Source organism: Hyla sarda, chromosome 8 (assembly GCF_029499605.1).
Source record: "Hyla sarda isolate aHylSar1 chromosome 8, aHylSar1.hap1, whole genome shotgun sequence".
Taxonomy (NCBI): Eukaryota; Metazoa; Chordata; class Amphibia; order Anura; family Hylidae; genus Hyla; species Hyla sarda.
The window spans coordinates 174,738,200-174,765,034 of record NC_079196.1 but is presented as its reverse complement, the minus strand read 5'-3'; the positions used below and the strand labels follow the sequence as shown (position 1 = coordinate 174,765,034).

At 48.0% G+C, this 26,835-nt stretch overlaps 1 protein-coding gene across 2 annotated transcripts in view; it reads right to left on the bottom strand.

The window, feature by feature from the left end:
• Nucleotides 1-26,835, bottom strand: part of POLR3E (RNA polymerase III subunit E) — a 74,434-nt gene that overhangs the window by 35,446 nt on the left and 12,153 nt on the right. For both annotated transcript variants that reach the window (XM_056535028.1, XM_056535029.1), the window contains exons 3-12: nt 25,361-25,411; nt 22,062-22,139; nt 21,869-21,984; nt 21,410-21,492; nt 20,140-20,247; nt 19,610-19,659; nt 13,204-13,323; nt 12,852-12,937; nt 1,964-2,008; nt 473-564 (exon numbers count right to left, since the gene is read on the bottom strand). In XM_056535028.1, coding sequence (XP_056391003.1) covers nt 473-564; nt 1,964-2,008; nt 12,852-12,937; nt 13,204-13,323; nt 19,610-19,659; nt 20,140-20,247; nt 21,410-21,492; nt 21,869-21,984; nt 22,062-22,139; nt 25,361-25,411 — 829 coding nt within the window. The remainder of the gene's footprint in view (nt 1-472; nt 565-1,963; nt 2,009-12,851; nt 12,938-13,203; nt 13,324-19,609; nt 19,660-20,139; nt 20,248-21,409; nt 21,493-21,868; nt 21,985-22,061; nt 22,140-25,360; nt 25,412-26,835) is intronic.

Below are 26,835 nucleotides of genomic sequence, written 5' to 3'. Positions count from 1 at the left end.
GCCCAGCGGAGGACCGGAGATTACCAGGAGAGCCCAGCGGAGGACCGGAGATGACCAGGAGAGCCCAGCGGAGGACCGGAGATGACCAGGAGAGCCCATTGGAGGACCGGAGATGACCAGGAGAGCCCGGCGGAGGCCAGGGTCACCATCGGGAGCGGCAGGGCCACCATCGCGAGCGGCGGGGACAGGGGAGTTCAGCTTCCTATACTTTACATTGCACAAATCCCTCAACATACGATGGATTGGACAAACGATGGCTCGTTTGGAACAAATTACCATCGTATGTTAAGGGACCACTGTACTGTATAGCCTTAGTATTGGAATGTATGGATGCAGCTAAACTGGGATGAAACAGATGACACTGCTGGAATACTGGTGGTGTGCATTATACAAGTGCAAAAACATGCTTTTTTTCCCCCAACAGAAATGATTCAAACCTTACATAGTAAAACCAAAACTATGTAGGACGTACCATTTTTCATCAAGATCTTGATTTGATCAGCCAGTGGCAAAGTCCTCAATTGAGCCATTGATAACACATTGCTTGGAGCTAAAGGCTTTTCACTGTTTGGGAAAAATGAATTACCAGTTACTCAGAAATAACACACATTTGCCATTCCTGGCCCAGTACAAAAAATAAAATGGTATATACATGGAATTTTTCCAAATTAAACTTTGAGGATCTAAAAGGGAAATCTTAACTAATGTCCTATTTTTTCTCTGGCTGATATTTTCACACTAAGGAAAAATCCGAGATACATACCAAATATTGTAATGAGTAGAAGTGCATCGGGTAGCAGAGACTTTATGATATATCTGTGGCCAGCTTAACCCCTTCACGCTATAGGACGTATGCATACATCCCAGCACCGACACCCTGGGACATATGCATAAGTCCTAGCGATCTCAGGCACTACCGCGGGCAACGCAGGAGATCAGCGTCGGGACCCGCTGCCGGAGTCACAGCCAGAGTCCCGCTGCATCTGCCGGAGCCGCGATCGCACCAGTCCCGGCAGCATTAACCCCAATCCTGATCGCGGCATCTATGGTGTTGACAGGAGGAGCGCACTACCCCTGTTCACTAATTCGGGCGCTACGATACGGGTCACCATGGCAGCAGGTGGTCAGATCATGACCTCCTGTCTGCTACAGAAGCCTGTGAGATTCAGCCACAGGCTGGATCGCACAGGCTGTACTGTGTGCAGCTGATCAGGTCATACTGGGCTGCAGTACAAATGTATTGCAGCATAGGATAACCTGTAAAAAGTGTAAAAAATAAAATAAGTTATTCAATTAAAGTATAAAGTGTAGACCTTGTTCACTTGTAAACTCTCAGAATTGCTCCGCTCAGAAAAAGCGTTCTAAAGTTATTACCATTTAAAGAGATACATGTCAAATAAAATAAAAGAAAGAGCCTGGTCATTAAGGTACAAAATGGGTCCATCCTTAAGAGGTTATGTAGATATGAAAAACATATGCCCTATTGTCATGCTAATTATACGCCCCAACAAGCCTATTGCTTTAAACTCCAGTAGGAAAAAATGTTAGATTTTACTAGGCTTGTCATTGTGAAGCCACCCGTCATTGTGACTGTACCCTCACAAGTCAGGCTGCAGCGTGTGATGGGTGAGTGCTCCGCTTCATTTCTCATCACTAAATCCTAAATATTACATTAGTTTCCACTCCCTGGATTCACTCTTTATGGATTTCTATTCCACCTTCTCTATAGATGTCAGTGTCTAATATTCAATTGTCAGTTGTAAACAGAGAAAACAGTGAGCCTAGTAAAATCTAAATTTTTTCCTACTGAAGTTTAAAGCGATAGGCTTGTATTCAAGAAAATACTGTTTAAAATTATGTGAAATCTGCCCAGAGGGGGATAGTCTGCTTGAAGCCCATCAGAGATGTCTGACCCCCCCACATGGGAACCACACAGGACCAAGCAGTCTGAGAAAGTACTTACCATTCTTCCTCAACATTCACAGGCATCAGCATCTGTAGATACTCACTGAAATACATAATAAAAATAGATCTACTGTGGTTTGTAGATACACAGAAAATAAGAGAAAAGTTATCTGAATTATTTTTCCCTCTAGCCCAAAGGCAGCACACAGAGGGTTAATACATGATCCCCAGCACTATTAGAATAGAATTAACAAGCAGCAAATTTTACCACTAAAGGACTTTTTTTGCACCAGCAACTGTATGTGCCTTCTAATGACATCACTCATTTTACCACCAAATCTACAGCGAAATGGGGAAAAAAAATATTTATGTGAAGACATAAAAAGAGATTTTTAACACTTACCGTAAAATCTCTTTCGAAGGATCCATTGGGGGACACAGACCGTGGGTGTATCTTGCTGTCTCTAGGAGGTGTGACACTATGGTAATAAAAAAAAGTCAGCTCCTCCCAGCAGGATACACCCGCCTTCAGGCTCTGAGCTAGTCAGTTTAAGTTCCAGAGCAATAGGAGGAGACCAATAGGTCAAGGAAAAACCCAAAACTGTCCGAGAACCAGAAGAAAAAACATAACTGAACACACCCTCGGACAGAGAACCAAAGGAAAAACCCCAAAAAGGGCGGGAGCTGTGTCCCCCAATGGATCCTTCGAGAAAGAGATTTTACGGTAAGTGTTAAAAAATCTCCTTTTCTCTATCGGCTCCATTGGGGGACACAGACCGTGGGACGTACCAAAGCCGTCCCGTGGGTGGGCAGATAAGTAATGAGGCAGACGGCCGATCCACTGCCGCCTGCAACACTTTACGCCCCAGACTAGCATCAGCCGATGTGAAAGTATGAACCCGGTAAAACCTTGAGAAAGTGTGCAAAGACGACCAGGTAGCCGCCTTGCAAATCTGCGAGGCCGAGGCTCTATTCTGGAGAGCCCAGGATGCCCCAACAGAACGTGTGGAATGAGCCACAACCCTGAAAGGAGGAATATTCCCCTTACAGCGAAAGGACTGAATCCATCTAGAAATGGTGGCCTTGGAAGCAGGTTGTCCCTTGCGACGACCTCCCGTAAGGACGAAAAAGGAATCACACTGATGAAACAAAGAAGTGATGGAGAGATAGGACCGAACAGCCCGAACTACGTCCAGCTTGTTTAGTAAGCGCTCCTTAGGATGAGAAGGAACCGGGCAAAAGGACGGGAGGACAATGTCCTCATTGAGATGAAAGGCTGAGACCACCTTAGGTAAAAAGGAAGGGTCTGGACGGAAAACGACCTTGTCCTGGTGGATCACCAGAAACGGAGAACGGCAGGAAAGAGCTGCCAATTCAGACACCCTCCGGATGGAGGTGATAGCCACAAGAAACGCCACTTTCCAAGAAAGGAAGCGGAGAGGCACCTCTCTAAGGGGCTAAAAGGGTGCACCCTGGAGGGCACTCAGAACCAAATTCAAGACCCAAGGAGGAGAGGGTGACCGATAAGGAGGAACAGCATGCACCACTCCTTGCAGGAAGGTCCGGACATGAGGATTAGAAGCCAGGGGCCGCTGGAAAAGAACAGCAAGGGCTGAAACCTGACCTTTAAGGGAACTGAGAGACAACCCCAGTTCCAACCCCGACTGCAAAAAGGAGAGAAGACGGCGAACAGAGAAGGTCACCGGGGAGAAGTCTTGAGCTTCACACCAACAAAAATAAGACCGCCAAGTATGGTGGTAAATTCTTGCGGATGAGGGCTTACGAGCCTTGAGCATGGTGCGAATGACTTGGGAAGAGAACCCGCGGGCCCTTAAAACCGCGGTCTCAACCGCCATGCCGTCAAATGCAGCGACTGTAAATTGGCGGGGATGTCCTCATGCTTTGAGCTTCCTCAGCACCCTGGGAAGAAGTGGAAGAGGAGGGAACAGATAAGGTAGGGCGAACCCCGACAAAGGAATCACTAGGGCGTCCACGGCCAAAGCCTGAGGGTCCCGGGACTTGGACACAAAAGGAAGGATTTTCCGATTGTGCCGGGACGCGAAGAGGTCCACGTCCGTAACGCCCCAGAGGTCCACGTCCGGAACGCCCCAGAGGTCGCAGAGCTGCGTGAAGACCTCCGGATGAAGAGACCACTCGCCGGGGTCAGGCGAGGACCAACGGAGGAAGTCCGCTTCCCAGTTGAGCACTCCCGGAATGTGGATCGCCAAAATGGCCAAAACCTTGCTCTCCGTCCAGGAGAGAATTTTGGTTACCTCGGCCATGGTTGCCAAGCTGCGAGTGCTGCCCTGTTGATTTATGTACGCCATGGCAGTGGCGTTGTCCGACTGAACGCGGACAGGACGGGACTGAAGACGGGGCTCCCAATGAAGAAGACAAAGAAGAATCGTCCATAATTCCAATATGTTTATCGGAAGAAGGGTCTCCTGAGGAGACCAGAGTCCCTGAACCGTCCAATCCCTGAACACGCCACCCCAGCCCGACAGGCTGGCATCCGTTGTAACAACCTGCCAATGAAGGGGAAGAAACGACCGCCCTTGGAGAAGAAGGGGGGAGTGGAGCCACCAGAGCAGAGACTGACGGACCCTGAGAGGGAGAACAATCTGACAATTGAGGGACAGAGGAGATCTGTTCCATCGAGAGAGAATCGCCAGTTGGAGGGGGCGGTAATGAAACTGGGCAAAGGGTACGACCTCCATAGTTGCCACCATCTGACCCAGGACTTCCATACAAGTGCGGATGGAGACATACCTGAGTCCACAGGGAGCAGTTCCCCTCCCGGAGCACCAGACGTTTGTCCGGCGGAAGATAAATTCGGGCAGAGGCCGTCGAATCGAAGCCCCAGAAAGGTTAGAGACTGGGTAGGCCAGAGGACTGATTGTCCCGGTTGACCAACCACCCGAAGCGAGTAAGAGTATGGAGAGTGACGTCCAGATTCTCCAGAGTCTGGTCTCTGGTTGGAGCCTTGATGAGAAGGTCGTCCAGATAGGGTATCACCGAGATCCCCTTCAACCGTAACAGGCCCATCACTGGCGCAAGAATCTTTGTAAAGACCCGAGGAGCCGTGGCTAGACCGAAGGGGAGAGCTACAAATTGAAAGTGCCCCTCCGGAACCGCAAAACGGAGGTACCAATGATGGCCCGGAAATATTGGCACATGGAGGTAGGCATCTTTGATGTCCACCGATGAAAGGAACTCCCCCTGTTCCAGGGACGCCACCACCGAGCAGAGAGATTCCATCCGGAATGGCGGATGAGAAGATGACGGTTGAGACGCTTGAGGTCTAGGATTGGTCGTACAGAACAGTCCTTCTTGGGGACCACAAAGAGATTTGAATAGAAACCCCGAAAACGTTCCCCTGGAGGGACGGGGACAATCACCCCCTGGAGAAGCAGAGACTGGAGAGCCGCACGGAATTGCTTAGCCAGGGGAGGAGACCGGGGGGCCCAGGATCGAAAAAAGCGATCCCTCGGAAGGGAGGCGAATTCGATTCAGTAACCGTTGGACACCACGTCCCTGACCCAAGAGTCCTGAATGTGCGAGGTCCAGATGTCTGGGAAAAACAAGAGACGACCTCCCACCCGCAAAGAAACCGCGGGTGGAGGCCTCACTTCATGCAGAAGTGGGTTTGCGGTTGCCCGATTTGGGCGCAAAACGGCCAGAGCGGTTGGAGTCCGACTTCCAAGACGGGCGTGCCCAGAACAAGGGAGCCTTTTTGTCCCGCGAGGGCACCTGTCCGGACCCCTCACTGGGGCCAGAGGTCCGAGGGGACTGAAAGGAAAAGGACTTCCTTTGGGAAGTAGGGCGAGCCTTCTTTTGAGGTAACAAGGAACTCTTACCTCCCGTTGCCTCAGAGATAATCTCATCAAAGGCGTTTGCCAAAAAGACGGCCGCCCGTAAAGGGAAGTTCAGTGAGAGACCTTTAGGAAGCGGCCTCCGCATTCCAAGCTTTAAGCCACATAAGCGGCAGAGGGATGCTAGGTTACCCACAGCAAAGGCAGAACAACGGGCTGACTGCATGGAAGCTGCGCATAGAAAGTCCCCAGCCTTGGCGCATCGGAGAGCCAGAGCAGATAGGTCCTCTGGGGGGGATCCCGCTAAGATATCCTGATGGAGCTGTTGGCACCACTCTGACAGGGCCTTTGAGACCCATGTCGAGGCGAAGATGGGAAGAAGAGAAGAGCCAGCTGCTTCAGAAGCGAACTTCACTAAAGATTCTACCTTCTTGTCCGTGGGATCCTTGAAGGCAGCGGCATCTGCCAGAGGCAGTGTAGTCGCCTTAGAGATCCGGGAGATTGGTGGATCCACTGAGGGAGGGGAAGCCACCTTAGCGACAAAGTCCTTGTCAAATGGATAACGCTCTTGAATTTTCTTGACTCCCGGGAATCTCTTGTCTGGATGTTTCCATGCTGATTCCAGAATGTCGTCAAAGTCAGCGTGAGAGCTGAACCTTTGAGGTGCTGGCTTAGTACGATGAAAGTATACTCCTGGATTGACATGCGAAGATCCTGGGTCCCCCAAGTGAAAGGTGTCTCTTATGGCTGTCACCAATGAGTTCACCGTAGCAATCGAGTCCGAGCGGTCCTCTGGGTCAGATGCCGGTTTGGAAGCCTCGTCCACTAGTTCACCAGGGGAATGTGAGTGAGTAGAGGCAGTCCTGGAGGGGGGCGATCCAGACCGGGTACGCGGCTCTGGCGTGCCAGAGCGGCGACTCCAAGCACGTCCTCTGGTGGAGCGACTTTGGGCCAGGTTATTAGGGGGGGGCCAGGACCCGCGAGGGGAACGCTCACATCTATCCGAACACTCAATGGAAGAGTCAGACGAGGCAACCCTAGCACGCTTGTGAGAGTGTGAAGTACGAGGGGACGAAGAGCGGGCCCTCTCAGAGGTCCTGCGCCGGGAAGACCCTTTCAAGGCGGACACCATTTCCCGGGAGGCCTCAGCCACCGAACGGGAGACTTGGGATAAGTCAGCCATATACTGGGTCAGGGAAGAAACCCAAGCCGAAGGGGCATCAGGGGGTACCAGGGGGAGCAGTGGAGCAGGCAGAGCAAGCGAGCTCAGCGGAGCCAGGCATCTTGGTATTATAGTGCTTACAGGTATAATAAGTCACTGAATTCCCAGGTTTCTAATTAGAGGGAGGAACAGCCCTGGGTACGGACATAATGGGGTAAAAAAAAAAAAAAGAGGCACTTTCTCACCCAGATCTGTGTCCCCTGTCAGCTGCAGTGAGAAGAACTCGCTCTGTGCAGCCAGAGAGACCGAACAAGCCAGCCAATAGGGAGGGAGGGCCGTGCCTGGAGCAAGGCACACAGTAACAGACTCCTACCCAAGAAAATCACGCCCACAGCGCTGATAGGATGCTGCTTTGCGCCTCTGAGAGCTCCCAGCACAGTGGGCGGAGTGCTTTGCGCCTCTGAGAGCTCCCAGCACAGTGGGCGGAGCCACAGACCGGCCGAAGAAGAGCTGTCATGGCGCCCGCTCCTTGTCCCGAGCGCACCTGCCTAGCTGTATATGCGCTCGGGGGAACAGAGCGGGCGCTGCCGGCGAAAGTGAAAGTAAGCCGGCACTGAAGCGCTCGGCTCGTAACAGCGCCGCGGCTTGCAGCTGCGTATAAGGCGCTGCAAGCATAAGAAGGAAGCCGGTGCTGAAAGCGCCTGACCCGAAGCAGCGCCGTGGCTGACAGCCGCATATAAGGCGCTGAGTAGGTGCAACCAACACACACACACACATATTAAATACCACATGCCCCCCAAAAGTAAGGTGCCTTACAAAAATATGCCCCCTCAGGTGTCGCTGCTCCCCCAGCATAAGTGCAGCCCCTGTAAAATCAAGCCCCATACACTGAAGGTGGGCCAAAACAGGGGGTCTCCAGAGGTTGCAAGTCCATACCTATGGGAAAAAGGGGAAAGTACTTACCTAAGTCCTTACCTAATGGAGTCTTCAGTGAAGTCTTCAGTCAGCTTTTGTCCCTGCATCACGCCTGGCTGCTATGCGCGAGCGAGGCGAGCAGAGAAAAAAGGGGGACCCGGACCCACAAGGTACCACCCAGACGCTGACCATTGGCGAGAGGGGGTTAAAAGCGCATATACGCAATGTCTGTGCCCCCTTACTTGCAGTGGGGAAATAGTGAACCGCAGTTCCTTAGTCCCCACCTGAAAACGGAAAAGAGAATAAAAAACTAACACGTCCCTATACTAGGAAAATAAAAAACAGAAGACCTGGACTGGAGAATCCAGCCCATGTCCACCTCTTTCAGACACTAAGCTTAAACTGACTAGCTCAGAGCCTGAAGGCGGTTGTATCCTGCTGGGAGGAGCTGACTTTTTTTTTTTATTACCATAGTGTCACACCTCCTAGAGACAGCAAGATACACCCACTGTCTGTGTCCCCCCAATGGAGCGGATAGAGAAAAGTAGATTAATGCTTACCGTAAAATCTCTTTCACGGAGGATCCATTGGGGGACAGAGACCGTGGGTATATGCTGCTGCCACTAGGAGGCCGACACTAGGCAACAAAAAGAAGTCGGCCCTTCCTGGCACGAGGAAAACAACCCCTCGGTCAGAAAACCAAACCATATAACCACAAACAAAAATGGGTGGTTGCTGTGTCCCCCAATGGAACCTCCGAGAAATATTTTACAGTAAGCATAAAAAAATAAAAATCTACTTTTCTCGGTCAGCTCCATTGGGGAACACAGAGACTGTAGGAAACCCCTGATGTCCCCTCAGGCTCTCTGACATTTTTAGACTAAGTAGGTTTTATTATTAGTGCTGCTTTGCCTTGTAGTCCTGTTGGACATGTTAACATTTGTTTATCTATATACTCTGTTATGGTTCTATCTTTTGCATATTATGTCTTATCAGCTCCTATTTGGACCTGAGGGGTCACCTATGTTTGCTGTTCTTTCCTCCATCTGGGTGGAAGTCGTCCATTTTTACATATTATACATGTGTTATTAATTAAGCATATTTTGTATTTTCTATAAATGACCATTGGTTTTTGTAGTATTGCTTGTCCTGATGAAGGACCAAGAAAGGAGAACGACAAGAAAGAGCCGCCAACTCGGAGACCCACCTAATGGAGGTATTCGCAGTAAGGAAGGTGACCTTCCAAGAGTGGACTCTTAGAGAAGCATCCCATAGAGGTTCGAACAGAGCCTCCCTCAAGGCACCAAGCACCAGGATGAGATCCCAAGGAGGGATGGGAGACCTGTATGGTGGAGCTGCATGGGTCATGCCCTGCAGAAAGGTACGGACGTGAGCGTTGGAAGCTAACGGCTGTTGAAAGAGAATAGAAAGAGCAGACACTTGACCCTTAAGGAAACTGAGCGCCAAGCACTGATCCAGACCGAATTACAAGAAAGCAAGAAGGCGCGGAAAGGAAAATATAACAGGAGAAACGGACTGAGCCTCCCACCACCAGAAATAGGCCCGCTAAGTGTGATGGTAAATCCTAGCGGAAGAAGGCTTGGTGCGAATCACTCTGGTAGAAAACCCAGAGCTTTCAAAACCATGGTTTCAACCGCCACGCTGTCAAATGCAGACACAGTAAATTGGGGTGGCAGAGAGGATCCTGGGAGAGCAGATGGGGACGAACTGGAAGATGCCAAATTACATCGGCATACCATGCGCGTCTGGAGCCACCAGAATGGCAGGAACGCCCTCCGCTTTGAGTTTCCTCAGAACCCTGGTCGGGAGAGGAGGTAAGAGAGGTAAGGGAGACTGAAGAACGACCACAGGATGATGAGCACTTCCACTGCCAGAGGGTCACGGGACTTCTCAACAAAGCAAGGAACCTGTCTATTGTGGTGAGACGCGAAGAGATCCAAGTCTGGGGTCCCCCAAAGATCACACATCTGCGCAAACGCCTCCGGATGGAGAGACCACTCCCCTGGATCCGCAGGATTGGCTGAGAAAATCTGCTTCCCAATTCTCCACTTCCGGAATGTGGAACGCAGAGAGAGAGAGGGGGGACTCGAATCTCAGCCCAGAGCAGAATCCTGGGAGACCTCCGCCATCGCTGAGCGACTGCCGCCCTGGCGATTGATATATGCCACCGCCATGGTGTTGTCTGACTGGACTCGAGCAGGACAACCCTGTAGGAGTTACTCCCAATGGAGGAGGCAAAGAAAAATGGCACGGAGCTCCAGAAGATTGATGGGGAGGTGAGCCTCCTGAAAGGAGCAGCGAACCTGGACCATTATGTCCCGAAATACACCTCCTTAACCCAGGAGACTCGCATCGCTCATGATGACCTGCCAGTGGAGGGGGAGAAACGACAGTCCCTGGAGAAGGAGGGGAGAGTGGAGCCACTACAAGAGAGACAGACGAATGGAGGGGGGGCAGAAGAATCCGGTGATCCAGAGTGGACGGTGACTTGTCCCACCAGCCAAGAAGGCCAGCTGGAGAGGGAGACATTGGAACTGGGCGAAAGGAACTGCCTCCATGGCCGCCACCATCTGGCCCAGTACCTCCATGCAGAAGCGAATTGGAACAGGAGAGGGGCGCCGTAGACGATGGACACCCTCCGATAGGGAGCGCCGCTTGTCCAATGGAAGGCAAATTCGGGCAGCCGCCGTGTCGAAAGGAGACCCAGGAAGACAAGGGACTGAGTGGGAGAAATGTTGGACTTCTCCTGGTTGATCACCCAGCCAAAGGCGGACAGGGTCTGCACCGTGAGATGAAGGCTCTCTAAGTTCTGGGACCAGGACGGAGGTTTAATCAAAAGTTCGTCCAGGTAAGGGAGGACCGAGATCCCCTGAGCCCGAAGGATGGCAATCACCGCCGCCATGACCTTGATGAAAACCCCGGGAGCTGTGGCTAGGCCAAAAGGAAAAGCCACAAACTGGAAATGACCCGCAGGGACGGCAAATTGGAGAAATCGCTGATGCGTGGGGAAAATGGGGATAGGCATGTAAAAAAATAAAAAATAAAAAAAACAATGGGGATAGGTGTAGATAGGCATCCTGGAAATCCACTGAGGAAAGAAACTCCCCCTTATCCATGGATGCGACCACCGAGCGAAGGGTCTCCATGCGGAAATAGCACAGCAGCAGATGGCGGGGTTGAGCAGTTTGAGGTCCAGAATGGGGCGACAAAAAGATTGTCTGAAAAACGCTCCCTTGGAGGAACTGGAACAATCACTCCCTAAGCGAGGAGGGTAGTTAAAGCTACCTGAAAAGCCACCGCCAAAGAAGAGGAACGAGGAGGGCGGGATCGGAAGAAACGATCCCGGTGAAAAGAAGCGAACTCTATCTGGTAACCATAGGATACGACGTCCCAAAACCGGAAACTGGAAAAGAGACAGAAGCCCTCCCACCCGAGCAGAGGACATGGGTGGGGGCATCCCTTCAGGAGGAGGTAGGCTTACAGTTACCGGACTTGGCCACGAAATGCCAGAACGGTTGTCTGACTTGTAGGAAAGATGCGCCTTGAAAGAGGGAGTTTTGCGCAATTGGAAGGGCACATGCTTGGGAGGATGACCCGAAGCAAAGGACCGGAAGGAAGCAATCTTCCGACAGGGGGATCAGAGCGGCGAGGTTTGTTCTGCAGCAGCAGAGAGCTTTTACCTCCCGTAGCTTTGGATATGATCTTGTCTAGGCACTTCCCAAAGAGCCAAGTACTGAAGAAGGGCAACTCAATGAGGGATCTCTTCGAAGCAGCGTCTGCATCCCACGCCTTCAGCCACATGGAGCGACGAATCGCAACCAAGTTACCTGAGGCAAAGGCCGTACACCGGGAAGTGGGGCATGCAGAGGTAGCCTTAAACTGAGGCGTATTAGACCTGGAACGATGAGTCGGGATGGTCACCGGGGGAGTTACATGAGTTACTGGTACAGGGACAGAGTGAACTGTTTAGCACCAATGTACAGGGGCCATCTTCTGTACTTCCTGTACTATGAGTCTGACATCATATCCAATAGGAACAGAAATATAAAACCTTATGTAAGGGGCTGGCTATTCTTTGTACCCTTAGGGGAGGTGCTTTTAAGTATTTTTTAAAATGTACTGCTGTTTAATTCTATTCAGTCCAATAGGTCTGGGGAACAAGTATTAACCCTCTGTGTGCTGCGTCCAGGATATCTAATATATCTTAACCAGTGATATAGCTATACATGCAACCTATCTAGATGTGTTTACAGCACTTTACATCCTATCAATGACAACTCAACCAATGCTGTAAGAATCAGACTGTATGGACACTCCCCTTTACAAAGATAAGGTGACACCCACATGTCCAATTATTGAAAAATTTCTAGGGGGAACACAGCGGCTTTCTTCCAAAAACCCTGCCACTCCGCTCCATTCACTTCAGTGGAAATATGCTGCAATTAATTAAACTGGCAAAGTCACTGGTAGAGAAGGATCTGGGTGTACTTGTAACATTTTAGCTATGAGGAGCGATTAAAGGAGTTACAATTGTTTAGTCTTGAGAAGAGATGTTTAAGGGGGGATATGATAAACGTATAAAAGTATATAAATGGCCCATACAAAAAATATGGAGAAAAACTGTTCCAGGTTAAACCCCCCCAAAGGACGAGGGGGCACTCCCTCCGTCTGGAGAAGAAAAGGTTTAGTCTAAAGGGGCGACACGCCTTCTTTACTGTGAGGACTGTGAATTTATGGAACGGTCTACCTCAGGAACTGGTCACAGCAGGAAAAATTAACAGCTTTAAAACAGGGTTAGATACATTCCTGGAACAAAATAACATTAATGCTTATGCAGAATTATAAAACTACATCCCTTTCCCTTATCCCCTTACACCCTTCCCTTCAATTCCCTGGTTGGACGTATGTCTTTTTTCAACCATACTAACTATGTAACTATGTAATACCATGCACAACCTGAGGACAAGAATGGTTCTGTTTTTGAAATCCTGAAGAAAGAAAAGGGTTTTGTCTATGAAAAGTTAATGGAAACATACCTGGGGGATTTCATTAGTTCTTGGTTTTCAGTCATTGTTTGATTTTGGCAAAGCAAATACTGTCTTTCATGTTCTGATCGACTGTCCTAAAAATATCAATGATAAAGTAAAAAAAAGTATTAATGTTATTTCTTCTTAGTGTAGTAAAATCTAGCTGTAAGGCTGGTTTCACACAGGTGTATTACGGCTGAGCCCAGCCTTATTTCTGCCAAATGTGAGTTCAAGCTCTCAGACCTGCAATCAGGCCAGGGATTGTGGCCATAATATGAACGCTAAAAATGTGCCCGTATTACACCCGTGCGACACAGACTGAACTCTGATTTGAGCGAGATCATTTGCCATAGACCCCCACCTTAATCCCACAGTAATGAAGATGCACCCAGGATTCCTCAGCTTGCTTCTTCTGCAAAAACTCATAGGACTGAGCCCTCCTCTGCTTGGCCTGCTCAGATTCTGGGCGGGAAAAACGTACCTACAAAAGCAATATTTACAAAAACAGCAGATTAACCCCTAAAGGACCAAAAGAATTAGGTCTGTACATCCCTAAAAGACCAGGCCTGCTTTTTAAAATCGGGATGTCTGACTTTATTAGAGTATAACTCTGGTAACGTTTTGTCAAAACACGATAATTCTGACATTGTTTTTTTGTCACAAGTCGTCCTTCATGTACATAGTAAAAGTAGGCCGATATCATTTGTAGTTTTTTATTTACAATGCAAAAAATCATTAAAAAAAATTAAAAAATACGATACGAAAAATACGATAACATTTTTTTTTGCTATTTTAACACTTATAGGTTGCATATATTTATACTTTCTGACCAAATAGTTTATGAAACTTATACTTTTAGATGTGTATTTATTTTTTTTATTAACATTGTAAATGAAATAGAAGCCTAACAATTGCACTTGAAATTTTCAGTATTTTCAAAATTTCAAAAAGAACATCTTTTTTATGTGCTATGCAAGTTTTGCAGAAATGTAAAGGTGGTAGAACATAGGAAACCCCCCCTAAATGATCCCATTTTAAAAACTAGACCCCCTCAAGGTATTCACTAGGGGGTACAGTGAGTAAGGAGATTTTTTTTAACACTTACTCTTTCTCGAAGGATCCATTGGGGGACACAGACCGTGGGTGTATCTTGCTGTCTCTAGGAGGTGTGACACTATAGTAATAAAAAAGAAGTCTGCTCCTTCCAGCAGGATATACCCACCTTCAGGCTCTGAGGTAATCAGTTTAAGTTCTAGAGCAATAGGAGGAGACAGTCAGGTCAAGAAGACCCAAAACTGTCCGAGAAGCAGAAGAAAAAACATAACTGAACACACCCTCGGACAGAGAACCAAAGGAAAAATCCCAAAAAGGGCGGGAGCTATGTCCCCCAATGGATCCTTCGAGAAAGAGATTTTACGGTAAGTGTTAAAAAATCTCCTTTTCTCTATCGGCTCCATTGGGGGACACAGACCGTGGGACGTACCAAAGCCGTCCCTTGGGTGGGCAGATAAGTAACTAGGCAGATAGCCGATCCACTGCCGCCTGCAGCACTTTACACCCCAGACTAGCATCAGCTGATGTGAAAGTATGAACTCGGTAAAACCTCGAGAAAGTGTGCAAAGATGACCAGGTAGCCGCCTGCAAATCTGCGAGGCCGAGGCTCTATTCTGGAGAGCCCAGGATGCCCCAACAGAATGAGTGGAATGAGCCACAACCTTGAAAGGAGGAATCCTCCCCTTGCAGCGATAGGCTTGCGAAATGGCAGACCGAATCACCTAGAAATGGTGGCCTTGGAAGCAGGTTGTCCCTTGCGACGACCTTCCATAAGGACAAAAAAGGAATCACACTGACGAAATGAAGAGAGATGGAAGGATAAGCCCAAACAGCCCGGACTACATCCAGCTTGTGTAGTAAGTGCTCCTCAGGATGAGAGGGAGCAGGACAAAAAGACGGGAGGACAATGTCCTCATTGAGATGAAAAGCCGAGACCACCTTGGGCAAAAAGGAAGGATCTGGCCGGAAAAACGACCTTGTCCTGATGGATCACCAGAAACGGAGAACAGCAGGAAAGAGCTGCCAGTTCAGACACCCTCCGGATGGAGGTGATAGCCACAAGAAACGCCACATTCCAAGGAAGGAGGCAGAGAGACACCTCTCTAAGGGGCTCCAAGGGTGCACCCTGGAGGGCACTCAGAACCAATTTCAAGTCCCAAAGGGGAGAGGAGGACCGATAAGGAGGAACAACGTGCGCTTGCAGGAAGTTCCGGACATGAGAATTAGAAGCCAGAGGCCGCTGGAAAAGAATAGCAAGGCCGAAACCTGACCTTTAAAGGGAACTGAGAGACAACCCCAGTTCCAACCCCGACTGCAAAAAGGAGAGAAGACAGGAATCGAGAAGGTTACCGGAGAGAAGCCCTGAGCCGCACACCAACGAAGATAAGACCGATAAGAACGGTGGTAAATTCTTGCGGAGGAGGGCTTACTAGCCTTGAGCAAGGTGTGAATGACTGGGAAGAGAACCCGCAGCCCTCAGAACCGCGGTCTCAACCGCCACGCCGAATGTAGCGACTCTAAAATGGGGTGGTAAAGAGGACCCTGAGCGAGTAGGTCCGGGCGGAGCGTAAGGCGCAGGGGAGTGTTGTCCAGGAGCCTGACTACGTCAGCGTACCACGACCTTCGGGGCCAATCTGGAGCTCACAGAATGGCGGGAACGTCCTCTGCTTTGATCTTCCTCAGCACCCTGGGAAGGAGCGGAAGAGGAGGGAACAAATAGGGTAGGGCGAACCCCGCCCAAGAAACCACTAGGGCGTCCACGGCAGATCCTGAGGGTCCCGGGACTTGGACATCAACGGAGGGATCAAGCGATTGAGCCGGAACGCGAAGAGGTCCACTTCCAGAATGCCCCAGAGGTCGCAGAGCTGCACAAAGACCTCCGGATGAAGGGACCACTCGCCAGGGTCGGTGAGGGCCGACTGAGGAAGTCCGCTTCCCAGTGGAGCACTCCCGGAATGTGAATCGCGGAGATGGCTGGAACCTTGTTCCCCGTCCAAGTGAGAATCTTGGTAACCTCGGCCATGGCTGCCGAGCTGCGAGAGCCATCCTGTCGATTTATGTACGCCACGGATGTGGCGTTATCTGACAGAACACAAACAGGACGGGACGGGACTGAAGACAGAACTCCCAATGAATAAGAAAAGAAGAATCGCCCGCAATTCCAATATGTTTATCGGAAGAAGGGTCTCCAGGGGAGACCAGAGTACCTGAACCGTCCAATCCCAGAACACGCCGCCCCAGTCCGACAGGCTGGCATCCGTTGTAACCACCACCAGAGAAGGGGAAGAAATGACCACCTTTGGAGGAGAAGGGGGGGCGGAGCCCCCAGAGCAAAGACTGACGGACCCTGCGAGGAGAACAATCTGACGATCGATGGATAGAGGAGACCTGTCCCATCGAGAGAGAATTGCCAGATGAAGGGGGCGGTAATGAAACTGGGCAAAGGGTATGGCCTCCATAGTTGCCACCATCCGACCCAGAACCTCCATACAAGTACGGATGGAGACTGATACCTGGGGCCGAAGGGAGCAGACCCCCGACCGGTGCGCCAGACGTCTGTCCCAGAAGACCAATTCGGGCAGAGGCCGTGAAGAATCGAAGTCCCGGAAGGGTTAGAGACTGTGTAGGACGGAGGATTGACTTGTCCCGGTTGATCATCCACCCAAAGCGAGTCAGAGTGTGAAGAGTGACGTCCAAATTCTCCAGAGTCTGGGCTCCAGTTTGGAGCCTGAAGAGAAGGTCGTCAGGTAGGTGTCACCGAGATTCCCCTTGACCGTAACAGGCCCATCACTGGTGCCAGGATCTTGAAAAGACCCAAGGTGCCGAGGCTAGACCAAGGGAGAGGGCTACAAATTGAAAGTACCCTTCTGGAACCGCAAAGCGTAGGTACCGATGATGGCCCGGAAATAATGACACATGGAGGTAGGCATCCTTGATGTCCACCGAAGGAAGGAACTCTCCTTGTTCCAGGGACGCCAATACCGAACGGAGAGAATCCATTCTGAAGTGGCGGATGGGAAAGAGACGGTTGAGACGCTTGTGATCCAGAATCGGCGCACAGAACCAACCCTTTGGGGACCACAAAAAGATTTGAAAGGAACCCCGAAAAACGTTCCCCTGGAGGAACGGGGCCGAAAACCCCCTGGAGAAGCAGGGATTGGAGAGCTGCTCTAAATTGCTTCGCCAGGAGGAGGAGACCGGGGGCCCGGAAACTAAAAAAAACGATCCCCCCGGAAGGGAGGCGAATTCGATCCGGTAACTGTTGGACACCATGTTAATGACCCCAGAGTCCTGAATATATGGGATCCAGATGACTCGGAAAAACAAGAGACGACCTCTCACCCAAAAGAAACAGTGGGTGAAGGCCTTACTGCATGCAGAAGTGGGTTTGCGGTTGTCCGATTTGGGCGCAAAACGGCTGGACCGGTTGGAGTCCGACTTCCAAGACAGCGTGCCCGGAACGAGGGAGCCTTCTTGTCCCGCGAGAGCCCCTGTCCGGACCCTTAACTGGGGCCAGAGTTCCGAAAGAACCAAAGGAAAAAAACTTCCTTTGGGAAGGAGGGCGAGCCTTATTTTAAAGGTAACAAGGAACGCTTACCTCCCGATGCCTCGGAGATAATCTCATCAAGGCGTTTGTCAAAAAAGACAGCCACCCGTAAAGGGAAGCCCAGTGAGAGGTCTTCCAGAAGCGGCATCCGTATACCAAGCCTTAAGCCACAGAGATCGGCGGAGAGCCGCTAGGTGACCCACAGCAAAGGTAGAACAACGGGCTGACTGCATGGAAAATGAGCACAGAAAATCCCCAACTTTAGCGCTTGGAGAGCCAGATCAGGAAGATCCTCTGGGGGGGGGGGGGGAGCCTGCTGGGAGGAGCCAACTTTTTTTATTACCATAGTGTCACACCTCCTAGAGACAGCAAGATGCACCCACGGTCTGTGTCCCCCAATGGAGACGATAGAGAAATTTTAATGCCATAGTTTTTTGGCAGGAATTATTACAAAGTAAGTGTTAAAAATTCGAAATTAGCTTTTTTCCACAAATGCATCATTTGTGGGACATATTTTTTGTACATCACTTCTGATATTGAAAAAAAAAAAGCACCCTATATTTTATTAAGCTGCTCCTCCTGTGTTCGGAAATACCCCCGCTTAGGACATATTTGGTTCCTTGGCCGCGTGGTAGGACCCAGAAGGAGAGGAGCACCATTTGGCTTTCAGGGAATAATTTTAGGCCGAATGGATTATAGGCCGCACTTCATTCCTGCAAAGGGTTTTAGCTGCCAGAACCATACAGAACCCCCACAAGTGACCCCATATTGGAAACTACACTCCCTATAGTATTCCTATAGACAAAAAGGGTCAGACAGAGCGCATCCGCAGAGTATTTCACACCGCAGATGCAAGATCACTGCTGCAGCTGGGTAGCTCAGTATGTCCGCTTGTGACTGCTGGCGGGAAATCCGCCGCAATGAGTGGACGCACAAAGCTACCTAGCAGCAGCAGGGAGCTCATTGTTGTGATCCTACACAAAAATGCATAATATGTAGGATCATACAGCGGACAACCGCAGCATAGTACATGCTGCGGATGTCCGCTGTGTGATCCCACACATTACCCATTTTTTTATAATATTTATTTAATGAACATGTTTTTTATTTTATTTTAATTTTAATTTTTTTTTATTTTTACACTTTTTTCCTTTTTTTACACTTTTTTAAAATATTTTTACACTTTTTTTACATTTATTTTTTTACCCATTTTTTCACCCATTTTTTCAACACTTTTTATTAATAAAATGTTTTTATTTTTACGCTTTTTTTTTTTAATGCTTTGGAATACTTAGTATTCCAAAGCATTGAAGTTATATGCTGCCTGCCAGGTTTCACTAGCAGGTAGCATATCAGGACGTGCCTCTGGCAATAGCCAGGGCAGACCTGGGGGTCTTTGTAGGACCCCCGGCTGCCCAGGTATGAAGCAGCACCTCGCGATCGTTGCGGGGTGCTGCAGGAGAGACAGAGGGAGCCCCCTCCCTCTGTCAAACTCCTTACAGCTCGCGGTCACTTCTGACCGCGGCTGTAAGGGTTTAACTAATGTGTGGCCAGCCACATATTAGACACAGCACCCCCGCGATCGCGATGCGGGGTGCTGTAGGGAAGACAGAGGGAGCCCCCTACCTCTGCCATAACACTTACAGCCGCGGTCACTTCTGACCGCGGCTGTAAGGGTTAAAACTGCCGGGACTGAAGTTTACTTCAGTCCCGGCAGTGCAGCAGCGTCCCGGCTGTGTGATACAGCCGAGTCCCTGCTGCGATCTCGTGGGTGCACTGGGCAGCACCTACGAGAACCATGGACAAGTATACTCGTCCTGGTGCGGGAACGTGCATCCGCCCTGGACGTGTATACACTTCTATGGTCGTTAAGCTGTTAAAGACATCACAAGGGCCTCTTACAAGAAGCATAGCATCAGCCTCCTCTTATCTTACTAGGAAAGCACATAGGCAGCAGAATGCAATAGAATAAAGTAGACATCTAGAAACAGCATCCTTGGGCAAGCCAAAAAAAACATCAAAGTAATACAATTCCATACTAAGACAGTGAAAGGTCAAGTTCCTTCAGAACTCTGCGAAAGTACAACCAATAACATTTATTAAGATACTAGGAATATCACATGAGCACTGACACAGTCAAAGACAAGAATTACAGTGTAAGACTTACAGTGACTTGCTTGACGTCATCCTCACCTTCATCTTGAGATGAATCACCAGCTAATAAAAACAAAAAGGGTTACAAAAATAAATATAGCAAAATACTATTACTATATAGCAAAATACTATTTAGCACTAAATCTATGCTTTTGTGGCAGAAATGTTAAAGAGGTACTCCGGCGCTAAGACATCTTATCCCCTATCCAAAGGATAATGGATAAGATGCCTGATCACGGGGGTCCCACCACTGGGGACCCCCGTGATCTTGCACGCAGCACCCTGTTATAATCAGTCACCGGAGCGTGTTCGCTCCGGGTCTGATTACTGGCGATCACGGGGGACGGAGCATTGTGATGTCACGGCCCCTCCCCGTGTGATGTCAAGTTCCGCCCCCTGAATGCAAGCCTTGCATTGAGGGGGCGGAGCATGACGTCACACGGGCGTGGGGTCGTGACGTCACAATCCTTTGGATACGGGATAAGATGTCTTAGCGCCGGAGTACCCCTTTAAAGCTCTGCACATACTTTCACTACTGCCTACCGTCATTTGCAGCTTCTCGCTCTCGATATTTGGTATCTGCTTTGTCTAAGTAAGTGAAACTGGGCCGCATCTGCAAGATCCCGTGAAGAGGAGTTACGTGAATTTCACCTACATAAAAAAACAAAACACAATTTCTTGGAAAAAGTAGGTCCGAGTCCTTGTATCTAGTATGACAATATTTTTCTAAAGAATAGTATGGCTAATGACTATGACAGCAGAAATGAGAGATTTAGTCAGTAGTTACAACTAGTCAGTAGCATCATCTTGTCAAGTGAACACATAATATACACCAATTCAGACCAAAAGCCAAGCTGGATTGACCTGAAACACTAGTAGCATTCCCAGGTGCTGCAGCAACATTGCTAAAGGTACCAGATATGCAGCCACAGGTTATCACAAGGTTAAGTTATCTCCTTTTCACAAACTAACAATTTAATCTGTAGGGTCTGACACCCCCACCAATCACGAGAACGGAGGACGACTGCTGTTCCATTCATTCTCTATGAGACTTCTGATCAGTGCCGAGCTACGTTCAAAAGTCCCACAGCAAGTGAATGTATAGGACTAGTTGGTCTGATTGATGGGAGTAACATTGGTATATCCTGTCTGTACGACTACAATGTCTCCTGTCTGAAATCCCCTTTGAGGTAACCTAAGAATGATTACAAATGGTCAATAAACAACAGTTTATAGGGGTGAAGACAAGAGGCCATCAAGTTCAGCCTACTATGTTGATTCAGAGGACGGCTGATGCCAATTGCCCTATATCAGTGGAAAATTCCTTCCTGACTCAAATATGGCATCAGAATAAATCTCTGAATTAACGTCCTATTCCCATTAATCAAGTAGTCATAACTTTATTATAGTTTTAATATTATAGTTTTCAAAAGATGACAGACATCAAATCATCATGTGGCAGAGAGTTCCATAGTCTCACTGCTCTTACAGTAAAGAATCCCTGTCTGTGATGATGGTGATGGTGAAACCTTCTTTCCTCTAGACGTAGAGGATGCCCCCTTGTCATGGTTACCGGCCTGGGTATAAAAAGATCACTAGAAAGATCTCTGTACTGTCCATTCATATATTTGTACATTGTAATCAGATCTCCCCTAAGACGTCTTTTCTCAAAACTAAATAACCCCAAGTGATAACCTGTCTTGGTCCTGTAATCCTCCCATACCATCAGTCATCTTTCTCGCCCCCTTCTGCACCCATTCAGCCATGTCCTTCTTACATAATGAATCCCAAAATTGTACACAATATAACATACCTTTTCGATAAAATGCTACCGCATAGCGAGATGTGTTGCTTGCAGCTTGAATGGAAGAGAAGGTCTGCTTGTCCATAAGTTTTCTGCAATTACAATAAGTAGGATAAGGAAACACATACCATGTAATACAATCACATTAGATCACGTTAGGGTGACTTCATTTTATTTTAGGAATTGTTCTGTAAGGGGGATGAGAGATCTTGCTCACTGAAGTCCCAAACAGAATGCAAGCACAAACTGCATGTGCAACCGCAAAACAGTTCAGGTCTCCAATCTTTCCTATACTGCAATTTATGAAAGGAAAAGTAACACTCCAAATATTGTTTAGAGGACATGTACCCCAACCCCAGTTTATGTCCAAAGAGAGAAGATAAGCAACATCGGGATACACATCTGTATAGAGACATAACTTTGGGGGGGGGGGGGGGGGGGGGAATAGTAAGCAATACATTTACTTACGAGGAGTAGGTGCTGGTCTCATCGTTGCAGGTGCCATCGACATTCAGCGCAATCTGCTCGCCTTTACTACGACAGTAATTTGGACTCATCGTGTTAACGGCCATGTCCAGCTCCACCTGACAAATACAGGAGGCAATGTCATCTCTGCCAAATCTTGTAAGAGACAAAAAAGTATATACATTCATTCTTCTACCTTTTGTTGCTTTGGTTTAATCCTTGCTGAGAGATGTGGGACACCATCATAGTTCATCATTGAAGGTCGTATTGGGTACTTGGAAAGGAGGGGAAAAAAAAATAATTTAAAACCAAAGACTGGATAGATACAATGATATGACCCATTTAATGAGAGGATAAGTGTTAAAAAAACAAAACAACCTTTGACATGTAACAAAGTAATGTCAAAAGTTTTTAATTGTTTGGGGTCTCAGCGCAGAGACTCATGAGAATGAGTGGGGAGAGGCACATGGTAGCGAACTTCCCTGCCCAGAAATTTCCATCCAGCTTCATTGGACAGCCGGATAAAGGTTTACCTGGCATAGATTTAAGAAAAAAAAATAAAGATAATGGGGCTCAAGGATATGGACAAATACACTATAAAAAGTTATAATAAATGTATAAGAATTTAATAAAAATATTAATAAAATATCATCCAATCATTATGTCACATACTAAGGCGGAACTGCACAACTCCGGGCCCTTGTGGGTGCAGAACTGAAGCTAAATAATACACTGTGTAATATATGCAAAAACCCTATATCTGTCACTGAGGGAAGGACCTAAAGAGGTCCTGAAACGCGTCTGTCATTACCACTATTCATACTACTTGTCCACGTACAGTGGATATTATCTATATTTTGCTTCACCTACGCCCATCCCAGACTCCTTCCATGCCCGCTTTTCTAACTGTTTTCAAACTGTGAGAGCTATAGCATCAGGACGCTACAGCAGGAACACATCAACTGAGAGGTGATCTAGCTGAGGAACATTCACAGTGCAATCTGTGACCGGACACCTTACGAGTGTCACACGGTTGTCACCAGAACAGTGTTGGAGCAATACATGCTCGCCGTGTGACCAGTCTGCGGATTTCAAGGGCAGCGGCGAGAACCGCGAGTCCTGATATCATCACACAGGAGAGGTGATCTGGATAGTGTGCAAAGTGTGTTTGTACTGCCTATACAAGTCTTAACTGGTCAACGACCATGGACGTGTATACTCGTCCAATGGCCATTAACTGTTGTATGACGCGGGCTCCCGACTCAAGCCCTCGTTGTACCGGCTGGCCCCCAGCTGATTCTTGTAGCTGAGGGCTGGCGTTAATAGCAGAGATGCGGTGATAGCCGCGGCAGGCTATTAACCGTTTAGATCGCCAATGTCAAAGTTGACAGCAACGTCTAAAGAACCCTGTAAACGCTCCCTGATGGTCCAGTGGGGTGGATCGCCCCCATGCAGTGCGATTGGGGGGGGGGGGGGGGGGGGGTTTGGGCGTTTGAATGGGGATTTTGATCCACTGTGGAGGTAATCGGAGGGCTTACCTCTCCTTCCGTGCAGGTCCCGGCTCTCACATTGATAAAGCCTGGCAGGACCAGGCTTTATCAATCGAGTGCAGATCACAAAGATTAACCCTTTCCTTATTAAAAGTTTAAAACACCCCCCCTTTTCTCAAATTCCATATAAAAATATTAAAATATAATAAAAACAAACATATGTGGTATCGCCGCGTGCGTAAATGTCCGAACTATAAAAATAAATTATTAAACCGTTATAAACTGTCAATGGCGTATGCGCCAAATTCCAAAGTTAAAAATAGGGTATTTTTGGTCACTTTTTATACCATAAATAAATAAATAAATGAATGAAGAATGAAAAGCGATCAAAAAGTCCGATCAAAAAAAAATTGGTACTGATTAAAACTTCAGATAACGGCACAAAATATGTTATAGGGGTCAGAAGATGACAATTTTAAATGTATAAATTTTCGTGCATGTAGTTATGATTTTTTCCAGAAGTCCGACAAAATCAAACCTATATAAGTAGGGTATCATTTTAATCGTATGGACCTACAGAATAAAGAGAAGGTGTCATTTTTGCAGGAAAATGTACTGCGTAGAAACAGAAGCCCCCATGTTTTTTCTTCAATAATTTTTTTCCCCATTTCGCGGTAGATTTTTGGGTAAAATGACTGATGTCATTACAAAGTAGAATTGGTGGCACAAAAAATAAGCCATTATATGTATTTTTAGGTGCAAAATTGAAAGGGTTATGATTTTTAAAATGTAAGGAGGAAAAAAACAAAAGTGCAAAAACAGAAGAATGCTTGGTCCTTAAGGGGTTAATATCTGAGTTAACGGCGTGATTTTTGCATATATAATACACAATATATTATTTAGCTTCGGTTCTGCACCCACAAGGGCGCTGTGTCGTGCAGTTCCGCCTCTGTATGTAACATACTGATTGGATATTATTTAATTAAATGTTTATAAATGTTCATACTTTTTATAGTGTATTTACCTATGTCCATATCCTCGAGCCCATTATCTATATTTTTTCTGTCATTTATGTTTTTAGCTCTTAGGGTATTAGAGCATTGATGGTGAGCTCTGAACTGTCCCACTAGATAGAGGGAGCCGGATCTATTTTCTGTTTTAGTTGGCGTAGATTTAAGTCAGAGGTGCACAAGGGAGCCATGGACGTACCAGATTTATAAGAAGGCCTGCACCTCCTGGGCACAAAAACTGTACTACCTTTTCTTGCCTCCCAGCACCTAAAGGGGTACTCCGCTGCTCAGCGTTTGGAACAAACTGTTTCGAACGCTGGAGCCGGGAGCCCCGGCCCCTCATGACATCATGAGACATGACAGCCGCCACGCCCCCTCCCATAGACTTGCATTGAGGTGGCGTGACGCCATGTGGGGGTGGGGCTATGACGTCACGAGCTCCCAATGCCGGCTTCAGCGTTCAAAACAGTTTGTTCCAAACGCTGAGAAGCGGAGTACCCCTTTAAGCCCTGCTTTAGTTGCAAAAGTATACCTTCCGAGAGGAGGGGGCGAGTACCATATTGCAACCAATGTATGTGGGCAAAACCATGCCAGCATGCGATCCAATAGCCGCAGCAAACATCATGTGGCTACTGATCATTGCATCCAGGCCCTATGACATCCACATGCATTGGTAGAGGCTTTATGGCCATGGTCCTGTCATGACACCCGCACGTGACCAGCCAAGCTTCTGCTATAAAGGCCGGGATCAGAGAAGCATATGATCCCAACCCATTTGGCCCCTTAGATTCCGCAACCCCAGGGAATTCCACAACGGGAGGGGGTCGTCCGTAATGCAATCAAGGGTTAAAAAATGAAATACATTGGGGAAAAGCAGCAAAATCCATACACAGTGCTGCAATGTAGGTTTTCACTATACAGAATAATCTGTACACAACTATAGAAACTATGATGGTGAATAAACTGCACCATATAAACCATGATGTAGCCCATACCTGGAATAAGTACAGCTTCTCTGCCAGGCTCTTGGCCAGATAAACATCGAGCTGAAATACAGAACAAACAGTGTTACAGCGCTAATGCATCATCTGATAGGGGACAATCATCCGCAACACAGACTACAGACACTCTATAAAGTGCAGGGATCCCTCAGGGCTGGTTGGGGACTTCAAGCTTTTGGAATCTTTTACAGGGATTTTGTTATACTGAATGACAACTAAGCCTTAAAAGGGGTAATCCGCTGCTCAGCGTTTGGAGCAAACAGTTCCGAACGTTGGAGTCAAGAGCTTGTGACGTCCAGCCCCGCCCCCTCATTTCAAGTCTATGGGAGGGGGCGTGGCGGCTGTCACGCCCCCTCCCATAGAATTGCATTGAGGGGGTGGGGTGTGACATCATGAAGGGGGCGGGGCTATGACGGCACAAGCTCCAGACGCCAGCTCCAGCGTTCTGAACAGTTTTTTCCAAATGCTGAGCAGCGGAGTACCCCTTTAAACATGACTTAGGGTACATTCACATATACAGTGGAGAAAAAAAGTATTCCATCGCCTGATGATTTTGTACATTTGCCCACTGACCAAATAAACAGACCATTAAAATTAAAGATTGATCATTTCTTTTCACAGTGAGAAAGAATAAAAGCAACAAAAAAAATCCAGAAAAAATACACATTTCAATTCAGTTGCATTTTACTTAATGAAATAAGTATCTGATCCCGAATCAATCAGCAAGTTGTCTTTAAGGCTGCGTTCCCACAGGGCGTATACGCAGCGTATTTGACGCTGCGCAAAATTTATGGCAGCAGCGGGAAATTTGCTGCGTATTCCTTGCTCACTATACACGCAGGGCTTTCAGACCGCAGTCCTATGTGTGCAGTGAGTTTTGGAGGTGGGTCCGGCATGGCTGTGACGCACGGCTCCGCCTCCAAAACTCACTATACGCATAGGGCTGCCGCCGGAAAGCCCTGTGTGTATAGTGAGCAAGGAATACGCAGCGTATTTCCCGCTGCTGCCGTAAATATTGTGCAGCGTCAAATACGCTGTGTATACGCCAGGTGGGAACGCACCCTTATACAGGCAACAAGCTGATATTAGGAGCACTCTCTTAGGCCCCTTTCCCACTGACGTTGTGCCCCATCGGACGTTATTTTTGATGGGGCACAATGGGAAACAACGGGTCCTGACAGATCCCATTTACTATTATGGGGTCGGTCGGGTGCAATTGTTTTTTGATGAGAGTAGCGGAAGGAAAAAAACTTTACATGATGCTTTTTTCCTCCCCCAACGGACATCACACTACCGTGTCACAATGGCAGTGTGAAAGAAGCCTTAAAGGGAGTGCTCTTAATCTCAGCTTGTTACCTGTATAAAAGATACTTGTCCACAGAACCAAATCAATCAGATTCCAAATTCTCCACCATGGCCAAGACCAAAGACCCGTCCAAAGAGGCCAGGGGCAAGGTTAACCTAGACAA